Consider the following 16,987-nt stretch of genomic DNA (forward strand, 5'->3'; position numbering starts at 1 on the left):
ATTCAAGCCACCAGGATGCTGCTAAGTGGCTTTTTCCCCCCCCTCTCTTTTTCCTGTTTTCTCTGCCTACCCCTCCCTGATTTCCCACTTGCAGTAACCTGCTTAAAAACAAAACCACTCTGGACTGATCTTGACCAGCCCCTTATTCAGCTCCATTTCAAACACAGGAACTCCCAGCCTGTACACAAATAACCTTATCTCCTGAGCTGCTACTGGGAGACAGCTGCTGTCCCCAGGCAGCTGTGTGCTTCACACCTTCTGCTGTATTTAAAAAGGCACCTATCCCACTGGGATAGAGCCTACTGAGAGTAATCCCAGTTACATGAAGCAGCTTGAAACTCCACCATCACTTCAGTAAACACACAGGCTTTGGAGACTATTAATGCCTCGTTTTTAAGTAGTTACAATGATGCCCAAATGCAGTAATTTAAAGGGAATCTTAAAATATATCCAGATCAAATCCATCTGCAAAAAAACCCAAAAAAAACAACCCCAAACTTCCAGTGAGAGGAATTAGTGGTGCAGCTCTGACTGTCCCAGAAAGAATGCAGCCAGTGGCAAGCCCCAGCACCGCCAGTGCTCAGACACAGTAAACCACTTGCAATGGCTTCAGAAAGATATAAATACAAATAAGACACCCATTCCAAATTAATGAATGGGAGCTTCTTCCAGCAGGCACAAAACAACACCCGAAGGGCTCCACATTACTTGCACTTGGGTTTGTGCTACTCCGGGTTGCTAATCAGCGCCTGGCCCCTGGGATATGCTTCCTGTCTCTCTCCAGCTGCGCCACAGGAATTGTGTGTTTGCCCCACCTATTTTTGCCACAGGACTTTTTAGTGATTTGTGTCCAATTTCAAAGCACAAGACTCGCCGGCGGCAGGAACGCCCACTGCATTCTCAGGCAGACAAAGCACTGGGCTACCCAGGAATTTCGACTTCCGAGGCAGCTCCTGAAACTCCAGCCCAGGAACAGGCCACCAGCCCCCTGCTGGAACCCAGACTGTACCTTCTCACCAGTAACACCTGCCCCAAGTGCTATTCTAGGAGCTGCTATTCCTGCCCTGACTGCCTGCAGGCAGGCCAACCAGAAGGAAAACATCCTAGGAAGCAAGAAAAAGAGATGGAAGAAAGCCTGTTACCACAATGCAGCACCTCCAAGCAGGCTGAATGTCTACAGATCTTCAGGAAATCTGTCTGAGTCCCTTCCCAAGTCTTGGTGTTCCAGGCACAAACTCCTGTCAAGATGATTGTTTATTAACATCCAGTCACACCATGAAGACACCCAGCACATGAAATCTATTAACGTGTTTACAGTTGCAGAAGGCCTGATGTAAGGCAGCAGAATTTTTGCACAGCATTCATCCTAGAAATTAAAAGCACATATTAAAGCTGTAAATCCCACAGTCCTGGAATTAAAAACTGCCCATGCAATCCTACTAGTCCTAAAGAAAATAGGTTCTATTACATGGTTTGAGCTGCACATTCCTACAGCCCTGTACCTGTTCAGGGATGTACCAGAACCTGCTCAAGATTTGGGTCTGCAGAATGATAGATCTCAGATTTCCTACCTCACCTTCCAAGTATGCTGCTGGAGGAAAAACCCTCATGCCATCCTCTCTGAAAGCAGCAAAGGCCAGTCTAAATGCCTGACGGGGGACACCTGCCTTTCCCTCCACTGCTACCACTGGAAAACAGCTCCAAAGTGCATCAGGTGGGTGAGCAGAGATTGTTAAGAAAGAGGAACCAACCTCCACAGAAACAGAATAAAGAAACAGAAATCTGCCCACAGGTCTTAGGACCAGGACTGGCTGTGCCTCTCAGCCACCAAGGCACTCAGTGATTGCCTCCAGAACTGCTGCCTGAAGCAAAGCAAGAGCCTGCTGTTCCACAGGGCAGGCAGGAAGCTGGGAAAGAAACACAAGAAGGAATGCTCTGAAAAGCACATGGACATCAAGCTTTAGTCCCTCAGCATTATACCTGGATGATGGAAATAAAAGTGCACAGCAGCAACATCAGCTTTCCTCTTTCAAAGCATCAGAGGTCTCAGGACAATGACCAAACTGTAAGAAACTGAACAGAAACCTCAACAACTAAACTTATTTGTAGGAAAACCACTGTTCTAAGTATCTGGCAGTAAGACTCTACAGTAAGGTATTGGAAGACACTCAAAGACAACGCTCCAGGTCATAAAGCACAGGTGAGATGAAAGGAAAAACCTCCCAGGCTGGACTCGCAGGTGCAAGCAGCCGTTATCCACCCAGGGTTCCAGCCAGCACAGCTGCAAAGACAGGGGACCCAGGAGGTGATGGCAACTCTTTACGCCAATCTACATTTTGCCCAGCCCAAAGCACTGCCCCGGGCGAGTTCACACTCATCTCTTCACACACACGCTGGAGTTCCCCACAGCTCTTCAGCCTCAGAAGACTTCGGTGGGATCCCGGCCTGCCTTCAACCATCTGGGGAACAAGGTCAGCTCCAGAAGCAGAAAAACCCATTACATAAACCCAGTGTACATTAACACTTCCAGGCTGTGCTCTGTCTGCCACGCGGAGCCGGCACTCGGATCAATAGCGAAGGGAAAGAGGAGGAGGAAGGGGAGTATCTCTTACACTGATCCCTCAGCTCCGAGGACAGCTGTGTTTGGGGTTTCTTTCCTGCAGCGGCTCCCACAGCAGATGCCTGAAATGTCGAGATGTCCCAACAGCACCGAGTGCTCCCACACTGAACAGGGGTCAGAAGAGAACAATCTTTTACCCTCCTCTCCCCACCAGCTCCGGCGCAGGGTTATCCCGCCTACAAACAGCATTAAGGAGCCCCCGGAGAGCAGCGCCTGTCCCCGGGTGCGGGGGGACACAGGGGTGGTACACGGAGGAGAAGGGACCCCCTGACCCCGGGGAGGGGGAGAAGGGACCGGCCCTAAGGGGATGGATGGGGGAGGGAAAGAACCCAGTCCTGAGGGAAGCTGGAGGGGGAGGGGGTGTCCCAGATCCTGAGGGAAAGCGAGGAGGAAGGACTCGGCCCTAAATCAAAGTGGAGGGGTACAGGGGGGACGGACACGGGAACGACGACACGGGGGACCCGTCCCTGAAGGGAAGCGCTGGGGGGGCGGGGGGGAACGACCCGTCCCTGCCGGGAAGAGAGAGAAGGACCAGCCATAAAGGGACGCGGGGGGAGAGGAACGGACGGAACGGACACCCGGCCCTGAGGGGACGCGGGGAGAGGAGAAGAACGACCCGTCCCTGAGGACAGGCCCCAGCCGGGAGAAGAGCCCGACCCCGCAGCGAGGGGTCCAGCGAGGCCCAGGGACTCCCCGGGGCGGCCCCTCTGTCCGTCTGGCGGCGGGGCTGCCCTGGCACCCACGGGCCCCGCGGGACGGAGGGGTCCCCCCGGCACTCACCGGCCCCGCGGGACGGAGGGGTCCCCCCGGCCCCGCTTCATTTAACCGCCGCTCCCGCCGCTTCCGCCCGGCCCGCGCCACGTGACCGCGCCGCCCCGCACCATAGAGAGCCAGCAAGGGAGAGACAGAGCGGCGCGGGGGGACGGGCGGGCCCGGCCCGGAGAACCTACCATAGAGAGAGGGGGCGGTCGGCCAGCGCCGCGCCACGCCCCCTGCCGGGCGGGCGGTGTTCCCGTGGGGAGGGGGCGGGTCCTGAGGGGGGGCGGGGGCAGGGGCTGCACGTGCGTGCGGTGCGGGGGCTGGGGGGGGGGGGCAGAACTTTTTGGGGTGCTCAGGAATGGGAGGGGCCGGGACCCCTGCACGGGACCCTTCCCGTCCCCCACAGCTCTGGGTACCCGTGGAGGTCAAGTGAGTGACAGGGAGACCCCAGGACACCGCGTTTCGCTCTCGGAAGCAGCTGGGGTCGTCCTGCAGTCATGGCAGAAAATTGAACTTGAGGGATTTAAGTGACTTGCCAAGCTGCCAGAAAAGGAGGCAGCCGATTCACTGAGCTCCGCAAGATTTCCTAAGAGAAATGGGAAAATTTAAATTGTGTTTTCGAGGGGTTCACGTCGTAGACAAGTCCTGGAGCAGCCCCTCTACAGCATAGCCCACCCACCGGAGCAGGGCGCAGGGATCCTCCTCTCTCAGCACCAAAATGAAAGCAGAAATCAGGGAAACGTCACAAAAAGTAGTTATTAGAGTAAACAGCAGTGCCAGTATTTAACAGGGCACTGAAGGACTGACACGATTTCCTGCTCCAAGTAATGAAATTGTTCAGTCCCTGCTGCTGGCTGACACGAGGGGCTGGTGACAGCAGCTCCCCAGCCATTTGTTCATATTGTGAAATTACTCAAAGAATAAAAAACAATTTATTTGTGCTCCTTCCTTTTTTAATTTTTTTTTTTAAACCAAATTATGGCCAGAGAAACCCCAGCTTCCAGCATCAGGGAGGGAAAGCACTGCTGCAGCACACACCAACACTGAGCACCATCCTCTGACTTGCTCCTGTCCTTCTCCACTTGCAAAAGAGCAGTAATTAGGGAAAAAAAAAATCAGGAAAGCAAGAATTCATCAACATGTGAATCTTTCTCCAGTTTTCATTAAGGGGGAGATTATAATTTCTTTCTGCAAATTGAGGGTTAGTAAAGTATCAGGACAAAATAATAAAGTAAGAAGGGAAAAAGATCAAGGGAATCAATCAGCTGAAGCAATGAATGAAGCAAAGTGTTCTCCCTGCAGAGGAGGACTTTCATCTGGGCAGTCCATATAGACCTCTTAAATTAGTTGCATTTCGATACTTTGTCCATTCTTTTCCTCTGATGCCCAAAAATATTTTAACAAACAAAACTGTGGCTACCAAGAGTTAAAGTTGTGAGTTTATTGCATATGTAACAAAAATGAACATGACCTCCTGGGTCCAGCCTACTATACAATCACTGTTTATTCCAGCTGGTTCCATAACCACATTAAATATAACTAGTATTTCTTTAAATACTTTGATTTAGACATAAAATGAAACATTAGTGTACAACTTTCACAAAATAAATCTGCAATAAAAACAGTGGGAAGAATAACAAGGATAGCAGCAATACTTAAACATGACATTACAAAATAATAAATTAAAAAAATACATTATAAAGTGGTTGAGGAACAACAATAACAACAAAAAAAAATTAACAGATTAAAACCAGATCCATACTGTGTTTCTGGGAACTTGCTGTGCCACACGGCCCTGAACCTGGGCACTGGCTCCAGAGGGCCCGGTGGCTGGATCAGTAATTTACAAAATCTGTTGGATTTTACAACCACCTCAACTTGAACTGAGGACAAACTGCTGAGCGAGCGCCAATCGCACCGTCTGGAGCTTCAAACAGCCTTTTTGGAGCAGGGTCTTGTCTAACATAATGCCCAAGTGAACACTCACACCCATCCAACAGTCTCGTTTCTTCCCGGTCGAACACACGAGCAGAGTGGTGGTTTCCTACATCCCTGAGCGTAGAGTATAGGCTGAGGAGCAGTATCAGGGCACTGCAGGGCTGTGCCGATGGATCAGCTGCGGGGTTTGCCGTTGGACAGGAACAACAGACACGCTGTACTTTGTATTTCCTTCAGGTCAGATCCAAGAGTATCCGCGCACAAGGTGGAACGTGGAATGACAAAATGAACACGGGACTCAATGGTATTCTTTGGGCAAGTTTGAGAAGTAACAACCAAGCTCAAGTGCTGGCAGACCGAGTGGGAATGGACACACAAATTCAGACAGCTGAGGTTATCCCAGACCTCTGAGAGCCACTGTTGGCATTTCGTCCTTTCCTGGCCTTGGAACTGGGCACAGGAACAAGCCACGGCTCCAAAGCCATCCTGCCTCGCTTCTTGCTGTTCCTCCATCCACCCAACCAGCTTTAAGGCCTGCCTCAAATGCATGTACAGAACAAGACAAAAAATGTCTTTGTCGTCACTGAAGTGGCACAAAATTGCAAAGACAACACGACGGGAGAGGTGGTGAAGCTGTTGAAAAGAGAACTGAAATAATTTAAAAGACAGTGCCCTATTCTCGTTACTGTCAGCACGGAGGAGGTACCTTGACAAGGGCTTTTAAATACAGCAAAAAACAGACGGACTTTTCAAAACAACAATCCTTGCCTATTCTTATTTTGTGCATTTAATAAAACACTGACCTAGCAAAGACATTAGGAACTATCTTATGTCAACTGGGTTGTTGACATAAAGCTACTTGACCTATAGATCTCCAAATCAGGGGCCTTTCCCTTCACCTTGCTTGGTTTGTACTGAGCCAGTTGTGCTGCAGGTGCGACAAGATTTTTATTAGGGGTGGGCTTTAGTATCTGGGTTTGGGTTTGGTTTATTTTTTTACACATTTTTAGTGAAAAATCCACATGAGACAGCATGCAAAGCTTTTGGGCAATAATCCATTTTGCATTTTTCCTATCTGACTGGTTTATTGCACATTCAAACATACTGAAAGGATTAAATACACTCTATGAACAGGTTTGACTTCGAAGCCATTTGGAAAATCCAGGGTTGTGGGGACTCTGCTACTCAGCCCGGGACCGTAGGGATGCTGTCTGCCAACTGTTGCACATCCCAACAACCAGAACTGCAGAAACTGGTCTCCAAGTGCCAAAAGATCCCTACAGAACATGGGGCTGAACATGCCTCTCCTGTACAGTCCTGCAGGATGAGCATCTTTAGCCACCCTGTGCAAATCTCACAATATGGTACAATTTTACACCTCCGATGCGACTCCTGACAACAAATCACAAGAATTATGGTCAATGGCAAAAAGAAAACCACAAACAAACAAAACAGAGAAAAATGCCAGGGTTTTGACAAGTGTCTACTTTCTGTCCTATCACAGTTTAAAGCTATTATCAAATTCAATTAAAAAAAAGACAAAATAGAAGTATTCCAGTAGACATCTCCTAAGGACAGTCTCTTACCCAGCTGAATTTCAATGCACTATTCTATAAACATCTGTTAAGTGTTTCAGTCATGAATCTCTCTAAAAATCAGGCTTCCAAAAGAAAAAAAAATCCTATACAATCAAGTCTGCTTAAAAGACATGTTTGATAGATAACTGGGTCCCTCTGAAGCCATGTTATTTGTTAAAATAGTCTCATCTTGGTGTGCAAACTGGAAAAATGTTAGTGATTCAGTGTCTTAGCTTACAATACGAGATGTAACCAAAAGTATGTATTCTATCACCATCTGTTAAAACCAGGTGGGGCAGGTGTTATGGTTCTTTGTCTCTTCTATGACACATCACTGATAACTCCCTCCGGAGGGATATCTTCTGCTAATGGGCCACCTAACCTCACTGCATGACTCATAAAATCACATCATCCCATTGTGAGATGTTCCGCCCAGGGGGGCAACCAAGCATTCCTGCCTGGATATAATCTGAAGTTTGGAACATCACAGGCAGCCCTGACCTACTGGATTCCCAGAGGACAAGAGCTACATAATCATCACTGGACCTTCAGAGGAAGACCAGACCCTTCTACAGGATCACAGCTTTGACAGAACCATAGGTACCACTTCAAAGAGGACTGCAGCCACCACTTAATCAGACTGCTCCCAGCACCCTGACCAACAGGGTGTCAGGTTGTATCCTGACTGTCAGGTTAAACCAGTGTTTCTGTATTATTGCCTTGTTATATATATTTATATATACTAGTAAAGAACTGTTATTCCTATTTCTCATATCTTTGCCTGAAAGCCCCTTAATTTCAAAATTATAATAATTTGGAGGGGAGGGGTTTACATTTTCCATTCCAAGGGAGGCTCCTGCCTTCCTTAGCAGACATCTGTCTTTCAAACCAAGACATTCAGGTATTGGATTTGCTTTTGTTTCCCCTGTGTTAGAGAACAAACCTTTTAATATTAGTTTCAGATATTGGAAAAAATAGCCTTATATGGCTCTCTGGAGAAATTTTCATCCCTATGGAACTGAAGGCATAAATTCTTCCAATAGCTTTCTGTAACATTGAGAATGTATTCCCTTTTTACCTCATCTCCAAATTTTACATTGTTCCCCTTTTACCCCAATCTCCAAATAAACCTTTCTCAAGGCCAAAAAATTTGAAGCAGGAGTTTGCTCTGTTAACTTGACTTTTAGTGATTTCCATGTGAGTCTTAGAATTTAAAGTCACACAAACACATCTTGGGTAAAACAGTGGCACAGAAATCACAGCTTTGGGATTGAATGGAATTTTATCCTGTCTCCTCCTCACAAGGCTTCTCTGCAAGGTACTTACATCTGAACAAACTATGGAAAGTAATTCTGCAAGAGGAAAGAATTGTTTTCATGTGCAAAACAAGTAGATTTCAGCCAGGAAAACCAAAAAGAAATCATACAATACCGTTTAAGCTGTCCCAGATTCCTTCACTTTTCTCAAGGTGGGCCACAGCTTCCACTGGGAGCTTCCTGCTAAGGCAGAACTTGGATTTCTTTACCTTTCAGTTAAGTGTTCATATGGAGGTATTTTCTGCTAGAAGTTTACTTTTTAAACAGATGTTTAAAATGTGCAATGCAAATTCTGGTGCCAGTCAGACACTCTGCACCTGCTGGACTCCACAAAGGCTCAAGCTTGATTTAAGACAGACTAACCAGGTGCACCTACCAGTTGCAAGTCCTCAGCAAATTAAGCTCATTCTCAAATACACTTTGATTCTCCTATTAAAAAAGCCCCACAGGTTGCTGACCCTATCACAATATGTGTTACAAATCTAGCAGAATATCCTGTGTAACCAAAGCCAAATGCTGAACTTGGCTGCATTTCATTTCAGGGAGGATGGAAGAAGAGGGAAGGGGTTATTGTAACAAAGGGGAGAAAATAGAGCTGGGAACCACCAAGAAAAGCCCCGACCCTCCCCCCCATATCCACCAGCGGTGGAAGGGAAACAGCCCCATCTCTAAGTTGTCAGAGTTCGGATGCTTCAGACAGCTTAGCAGGAAGTTCACAGCAAGCTTCTCCTAGCTTTTGATTTGGTGGTCCATGAGCTAGCATCTGTTTCCTTTGGTTGCTTTTTCACTCCACAGCAAACCCACACGTCTCTTCCACAGCTGTCAACAGCTTCTCATAAAGCTTCTCATATGACTCATAAGGCGGAATGTCGATCCGGTTAAAGCTGCAGGGAAAGTAACAGAACATTGATGGATCTGAAGTGCTTATTGGGGGAAAATTGTAAAGAAGCTACATATAGATAGAAATTGTAAAAACTCTCAGCTGCCTCATTGGCCAAAGCAGGCAAGAAGAAAAACAACTATTTCTACAGCAGGAATGCACAACTTAATAGGGCAGCGTTTGGCATGAAGAGGAGGAAGAGGCAGATGCAGGAGACTTGCAAATAAAAAGCAACACATCAGGCAGGCCCACTCCCTGCCCTGCCTGCAGACAGTCTGTGCTGCTGCTGACACCATTTCCTGCCTCTGATGGAGTGAGATTTCCGTGCAAGGGCTCAGGCTGTGCCTATACTGCACCAACAGCACGAGCTTCCAACATTTGACAACACTTCTTTGTAATAAAGAAATAAAGAAATAAACTTACAAATGTCTCACTACCCAGAATAATCACCTCTAGAATAGATGAAAACCACAGATAGTATAGAAGACAAATCAAGCTTTAAGAAAAGCAAATTCTTTTGCTGGCTGCAGACTGCAGATATGTCCAAGCTAACAGAGCACACTTGGAGTCATCCATGTGTATCACATGCCTAATCCCTACCCAGGACAAACAAGACAAAGGGAGAGGAAGCAGAGTGTTTCCATCTTACCAAGTGTGGGCTTTTGGAAGGTTGTCTGTGTTTGCATCTATTAAATGGATGGTAAACAGTCTGGGTCCTGCAGCGCCTGTAGAACCTTAGACAGACATTCTAGTTAATGCACTTCAACAAAACATCATTCACACACACATATTTTGCTGCTTATAAAAAGGCAAGAGAGGAAATTACACTTCCAGCTGCAAGCCTAAGTATGTCCTAGGCTAAATCTGTAGCGATATTACCAGCTGATGAAGGGATGGCAGAAGAGATAGAGCTGTTTGTGACAATCATTTTACAGACTGGTATTTTGGAAAGCTGCTAAATTTGATATTAATGAAGCTGCACCATCAAAAATGAAAATGCTTAAGTGCAAGAAGGTTTTCCTTGTAAAAGAGAACTAGTATTTTAATTCTGAACATCAATTTACTGTCAGCCAACAAATGCAATGTGATCAGGAGATCACAACAGCCAAGGACACTGCCATCTTTTTGATAAAAACCTGCAATTTTCAGAAATTTGCTCTAAAGCCTAATGGTTTGTTGCCAAACACTGAAGGGAATACAATTCTCACATAAAAAAGTTCTTTAGTCAGCCATTTATCTCCGTGCATGTTCACATGGAATGATTTGAACATCAGAGCAGAGAGCTGTAGGAGACTGACGAGCCAAAATTGACAGCAGTCAAAGCACTGCACAGTAACAGATGTACCAGCTTCCATCACTATCAGCAACAGCCAAAGTGCTCAGCAGCAGCTGAGCCGCTGACAAATGTAAAACTGCTCTCCGGCTCTAAAGTTTGCAAGTAATTGACTTATCCAGTAATATGCTGATATTTTACAAGGGGCCGGTAAATACCACACCACTTTTATCTCTTTCTCCAACCACAGATTAACTCAGCCTCCACATCAGTCACCTTGTAAAGCCTTGAAACCTTGAAGTGGGACACGCGTCGAGCCTGTCACAAACTGCAGCAGCCTTGCCCTTCTTTCTTCATCAAACGTTTCCACTGCTTGCCAGAACCACTTGACGATGTTGCTGTCAGCCATGCAGTGCTTTAGGCGGGTGTTGGACTTCCAGTCATTCAGGTCTATCTTATCCAGGCCTCCTATGATCAGCTGTTAAAAGATTGGAAAGTACTTTAAAGTCCAGCGTCATTTCACGTTTGCAGTTACAAAAACACATCCAACCACGTCACGAAGCCTGGCATTGTTTAGGTGCTTCACCCACCTTTTTGGTGTGAGGTAACATTCCAAAACAGTACAGAACTGGAAGTAAATCTCTCCAGTTTCACTGCAGTGAAACTGACCCCAAGCAGTGCTTTACCAGCATTAGAACTTTCACAAGCAACTAAGAGTCAGAAGCCCATGCAAGACTTGCTTTGTTAAATCTGTGCTCCCTGGAAGGTACAGCCTGTCTTTATGAGGGCACAGCACTGCTCTGGAATAAGGCATGTCCTCTGCTGTGGCACAGCATCATTGCCCTGCTGCAGGATTGTCCTATACCAGCCAATACCAGCTACAATGGAATCCTGCTCGGCTTATGGGAACATCTGAGTTGCTTTGTTGTTCCACAAAAAACTACAGAAACTTTTCATCTCTTTTTTCACCCCATTTGTGACAGTCTCTGACACAGACCAGACATATCACTTCAATCTCTTTTCCAGATGACACCAAGTTGCAAAATACTGTAAAAGGAAGTTGCTGCTGGCCATGCATTTAACCACCTCCTGTGGCAAAAACAAATAAATAGCACAGAGCAAACTTCACCCCTCAAAACACAACGTGTGTCATGTTCTAAATTTCCCATAATATTCCACACTGAGGATCCCATTTCTGAGAGCTGCCCTTTAGCAGCTGCCTTGTTGTGCCACCAAGACAGCACCCATTTACACTTGCTTACATCATTAGGGTAGTTGTGACTATTCTGACGTGGACAGTATTGAAATATTTAATGGATTTTTAATCTGCCTTTTTAAGCAAATGGAACGCAAGAACTTTGTGGGATTAATCAAAATGCATGACTGACTAGCACAAAGCTAGTGCTTTCAATACCACAAATGCTGAATATTCCACAGCTTGTCTTATTTTTTCTAAAACGTAAAACCAGAGGAAAAATTGCTCTTACAGGAATTATTTTAAGAGGTAGCCTTCTGCACCTCAGGATTTAACAAGAAGACAAATTAATTTCTTTTCTATATGCGCAACCCTTCTATTTCTGTAAACCAATCCTTGTGTGCACACAGAAACAGCCATGCATGAAAAGTCACTGGACAAAACAGATTCTGGGGTAAATAACTATTGCCAACAATTCCTCAAACTTGCAGTGTTTTCTCCTTCTCAGACCACCTGCCTTAAGCATTAGTCCTTGGATAGACACCATGGTGTATTTATCTTTCCTATTTAAGTAGCCTTCTCAATAATATCAACCCAAAGAATGTCTAGAATAAACCTAAAAAGGTTTGGTTAAACAAATCCTCAGCTTTCTGGTATGTAAAATGGAATTGCTTGTTTTGTTGACTGTGGATCAAACAAATGACAAAACAATAATCCATGTGGATAAAACATACCTCAAGTTCCTTCTGGTCAAAAGGCTTAAGGAGATGTTGAGGAATAAGTTCATTAAAACCTTTCTGCAGAGCTAGGAACTGCGCCTCTATTCCTCTCATGAACCGCCAGTTCACATACAACCTGTGGAGGAGGAAGGAAGAAGTCAGGGGTGATGAGCTGGACAGGACTGGGATTTTTACAGCAGACTTGGAAAATGCTGGTTTTACAGAGGACCTTGTTTTAACAGACACATTTTGTATTATGAAAGAAGTGCTTATCCATTCCTTTTTCCATCAACAGTTAACTATTGCACCATCAACAGAAAAAGAAAGTACCATTCAGAACTTCATCTTCCCAGGTCTTCCAGTGAAAACATTGATGTCATTTATGACTCAGGTGTTTCCACCCAAAAAAATTATTTCATTAGTTTCTCTATATACAAGAATTCAATTTACTACCCTCTTCCCACTACATTTAAAGGACATATTTCTGTTTGCAATACCTGACATATTCCTTCTTGTTCTCTTCTGTCACTGGAATATTCCTGCCATTTGGTTTGAGTTCATGCTGTAAAATCCTCCCAAAAGCGTTGTGTTCCACACAGAACGTATGGTCCAGAACTGGTGTGATATCGTTCTCTCTGCCAATGCACAGAGCATAAACTCAGTATTTTTGGTATTTTGTTAACTCTCAGTGGTGATGTTGACAGTTATTCGAACACCTAAGTAGTCTTCAGGCTAAACCTTAGTTACTACCTGCATTTCACACACTAGAGGAATATTGCCACCAATTTCTGTATGGTTTAGTTCATGTTGAAGAGCCTGATATGGGATATTCATCTAATTCTAGTAGAACTCAGGATACTGGATAAAACCCTATATACAGAAATACATACACACATAACATATACATATAGACCCAGCAAGAATCTGCTCTGCTGTCACGTATCTGTGAAGCACAGAAGAGACCACACATAGAGAACTTCATCATCAGTAACTTTAAATACAAATTCAAAACAGCATTTAGGAAAAGAAACTGAGATAATGCAAAGCAGTTCTGAAGAGTCCCAAAGCTACACTGAATGCTGGATCTTGTTCTGTAAGCATACGGAAGCCCAAATCACTCCCATTTATTTTCATTTTAATCAGAGTTGGGTTTCTTTTGAAGAAGGCTGTACTTCCCCTCAGAGCTCTGTCCTGAGTTTGAATTTTGATACTGTGATATTCTACCACACCCATGTGACCTTTAATGATTTAGTATTTTTATTGCAAGGAGAGTTTGCAATGAGAACTTTTCATCAAGTACCTTTGATACATTAAGAATAGTTTAATGACTTTGTACAGACTGCCACCATAAAGTTTTTTGCAAACTCTTTCTCTAAAGCATCTCACTATTGCCAACAAACTACCCCATTTTCTCTACAGCCAGACGATTGCTAAATTCAGTACTTACAAGATCCAGACTAAACTTTTGTGTAATTCTGGGTCAACAGATTCCAGATCGGAGAGCTGGATGGGTTTCCCCAGCAGCTGTTTGTAAAAGGGAACTGTGAACCCCCCGTTGATATAGTGTCCATGGAACACAGCCAAACCCATTATCCGACCAACAAAATGGAAATAAGACAAATGGTCCTGCAGGGAGAGACGAGAATCAGGCTTGGGAAGACACTGACATCTTGTGGCACCCTTGCTGGTTTGTTCAGTGTGAGTTACCTGCAACCCTCTGGGCAAGAGCAGCCACTGTTTTTCCTCACAAAATAACCAAAACCAAAGCATTTAATAATTAAAAACCTCAAAGAAGTCTCTGTGCATTACCTGATTAATAAATTGTATTCAAATCCTCTAGACCTCTGAAAGGGCAAAACTTGGAGAAAGAAAATCCCCATGAAACCTACAGAACCAAGAAGACGAGGATTCCAAACAAATTAGTTTATTCTTTGTTTAACCATCCAAGTGTATCTACTCTTGAGGAAGCAGTGTGCTTGTTTCCTTCATTTCTTTCATGTTCCTTTTAAACTAACTTTTGAAAACTGAGGTATAAGTCCTATGGTTGACATTCTTCCAATCCATCTCCCTCACCTTCCAGTGTAAATGTCAGGAAATGTCATGACAGGAAGAATTCCCTCTACTAATACAGAACTGCTGCTCCTTTTAGGGTCTGCATCAATACAAATCCTCCAGTAAGAAAAAAAGCAAGCACAGGAGCGTAGTGAGAAAGGGCAAGCAAGGGATACATCCCTGAAAGTCATGGGGTGGCACTGCTGGGAATGAAATGCTGTGTGCACAACCACCTGTGTTCACAGTGAAGATGAATTTCATCTGTCTTGTCTTCTCAGAATCACTGTGCAAACCAATCAGTACTGAGTCTCAAAGAAATCAGATATTTATCAAAGGATAACATGCTTTTAATTTCTGAACAAAACCCCTCTGCTTCATACTATGTCAATATAGGACAGTAACACTTCTTATTCTGATGTACCCTGGAGTTAGGCTCTTCTTGTGGAAGAACAGCTGTAAGAAACTGCAGAGGACATCTCTTAAGTAGGAATATTGCTGAGAAATTAGTACTTACAGGATTGATAGAAGAGTCTGGGTTGATTTGCAGCATGTAAATATTATCTGTGGAGTACTGGAAGAGTCCATAGTAGGGATTCAACATTTCATGGCATAGTAAATACAACCACTCTCTGCAAAAAAGAAAAAAAAAGAGTGCAATTTGCACTTAAGTTTTAGATAATACAATTATTGTGCTTGATCAGTTACAAAATACTTATTTCAAAATTAGACCATCTTGTGCTGCCCTCCCTTTGTAGACCAAAAAGGTGTGATTAAAACCCCACAGTGTCCTACTCCACTCAGGGCAGACTTGGTTTAGTTTAGAAGCACTGAATTAACATCAATTAGAGAAGCTACAGCAAGCTGTCAGACAATGCCCTCAACTAATTGAGTCTGAACAAGCCACACTTCCAAAAAAGTCCTGCCTTTGTACAGAGTTCAGCTATTTGGAGCCTACGAGATCTGCTTCTCTGCAACCTGTACAGTATAAGGAAATATTAAAAAAATCTGTTGATTAGAATCAGCTCAATCACTGGGGATCTTTAGAAAAGCTGTTTTTCTGCCAGCTCGGTGACTGCTTTCAGCAGAGGCCAGAATGAACAGAGACCAAGTGCATTAAAAGGAGGGGTTGGGTAAATTTTCTTGGTAACACACAAGGACAGGAGCAGAACTAGAGCTATTTGTGACCTCCCAAGTCACCATGATAAATACCCCTTTGTTGTTAAATTTGGACACCATTCCCAGGTCCAAAATATTCTGAGTGAACTATCAGTTGTAATGCTTAGAAGTGGAGCTGTACTGATGTGAGTCAGTTGCAACTAATGGGCAATTACGAAAGACATCAGGGCAACAGGATGTCAACAGTGGAGACACCCAAGGTTGCCTCGGATAAGGCAGCTCAGAATGTTCCAGCTTCTTTCCTTTGTCCAGGGATTGATCACTGAAAGATGCCTAAGTGGGGAGCTTCTGTGGATTTGAGAAATTTCTCTGTGAATTTACACAACTCTGAGCCACCACAAAGGTGAGCATTTTTTCAGTGATGCTACAATCAGCTCCTGAATTTCAGATCTGATGTGACCCACAGGGAATTATTGTCATTTTTAAGAGGGAGGCAAGTCCTCACTAAAATTTTAGCCTTTGTTTAGGATTAGTTCATCTCCACTCCTGCTCCAACAGATCACAGAACTCTCCTGAATGCGGCTGAGACATAACAAAAAGGAACCCCTACCCTCCTGCAATCCATTTGTGGGAAATCAGAGAAGTGTGTTTAACAAAACCATTCCTGTGATCTGGATGTGACTTCAGGGTCTATACACTCCCTGAGAGACCTCACAATTTGAGCTGATCACACTTTCATAACTTGTAGTGGCACAACTGTTAAATAACAAGCTTCCACTTTCCAACCTACCATAAAAAGAGTGAAGCTACACCCACTTGTCTATAAACTAGACCACAAATAATTAACGTATACCATTAACAGGTAACTTGAAAGGGAATGGTATCAACCATGGGGCACTTAAAGGACAACTTTACAGTTAAGAGGTGTCAGAAAACCCCCAAAATCTCACCTTGCTACTCCTCCATAGTCCAGGCCTTCCTCTCCTCGGAATTTCACCATAAGCCTCTTTTTCAAGTCCTTTGGCCTCATCTTCATTATCTGACGATAGGATTCCTGTATGTGCATTTGTACAATTAGATATCTTATTTCCTTCCTATAATTAAGGCTAATAAGATTTCTCTAATACTGTAAGATTTTTGCATTTCTGTAATACATACATTGTTACTGAACTATAGAAAACATGAGTCTGAGTGCTAATCTGAAGCAAATTCCAATGACTATTGTGTAATGTGGTGGGTGCTTGTGAAGCAAAGTTGTTATAATCACTGATCAGTTTTACTTTTCAGTGACAAAAGCTGCTGTAAGTAGTAAAAAAATCAATCCGATACCTCAAATATTTCCTCTCTGGATACTTCAATGCGACAGTGACCAGCCTGAGGTTGCTGAAGAGAGAGCTCGTGTCTAAGAACTTTCAACTTTTGTACCAAGTCTCTTTCATATCTCTGTGCAGGCAACTCCTCACCCTCTTCCAATGATCCCTCATTTGGAGCTGGCAGAGGCTGCTGGCTGGGCTCTTTTAGCTGGCATTGATGGCTTAGAGG

General features: G+C 44.5%; 2 protein-coding genes across 7 annotated transcripts in view; both read right to left on the reverse strand.

Moving 5' to 3' along the window:
* RNF216 (ring finger protein 216) overlaps window positions 1–3,507 on the reverse strand; it is a 78,102-nt gene extending 74,595 nt beyond the window's left edge. For 2 of the 3 annotated variants that reach the window (XM_039560344.1, XM_039560345.1), the window contains exons 1-2: window positions 3,401–3,499; window positions 2,613–2,724 (exon numbers count right to left, since the gene is read on the reverse strand). The gene's annotated coding sequence lies outside the window, so the exon portion shown is untranslated. Of the gene's footprint in view, window positions 1–2,612; window positions 2,725–3,400 lie in introns of all 3 variants that reach the window. The other variant, XM_039560346.1, reaches the window with a different exon arrangement.
* A 4,549-nt stretch (window positions 3,508–8,056) lies between these two features.
* The window catches only part of SMURF1 (SMAD specific E3 ubiquitin protein ligase 1), a 42,344-nt gene continuing 33,413 nt past the window's right edge, over window positions 8,057–16,987 (reverse strand). For 2 of the 4 annotated variants that reach the window (XM_039560404.1, XM_039560402.1), the window contains exons 10-18: window positions 16,775–16,979; window positions 16,396–16,499; window positions 14,844–14,958; window positions 13,725–13,903; window positions 12,775–12,912; window positions 12,293–12,413; window positions 10,640–10,841; window positions 9,740–9,815; window positions 8,057–9,094 (exon numbers count right to left, since the gene is read on the reverse strand). In XM_039560404.1, coding sequence (XP_039416338.1) covers window positions 8,995–9,094; window positions 9,740–9,815; window positions 10,640–10,841; window positions 12,293–12,413; window positions 12,775–12,912; window positions 13,725–13,903; window positions 14,844–14,958; window positions 16,396–16,499; window positions 16,775–16,979 — 1,240 coding nt within the window. In that variant the 3' untranslated portion in view covers window positions 8,057–8,994. Of the gene's footprint in view, window positions 9,095–9,739; window positions 9,825–10,639; window positions 10,842–12,292; window positions 12,414–12,774; window positions 12,913–13,724; window positions 13,904–14,843; window positions 14,959–16,395; window positions 16,500–16,774; window positions 16,980–16,987 lie in introns of all 4 variants that reach the window. The other 2 variants (XM_039560403.1, XM_039560401.1) reach the window with 1 other exon arrangement.

Source organism: Corvus cornix, chromosome 14, assembly GCF_000738735.6.
Source record: "Corvus cornix cornix isolate S_Up_H32 chromosome 14, ASM73873v5, whole genome shotgun sequence".
In the NCBI taxonomy this organism is placed as follows: domain Eukaryota; kingdom Metazoa; phylum Chordata; class Aves; order Passeriformes; family Corvidae; genus Corvus; species Corvus cornix.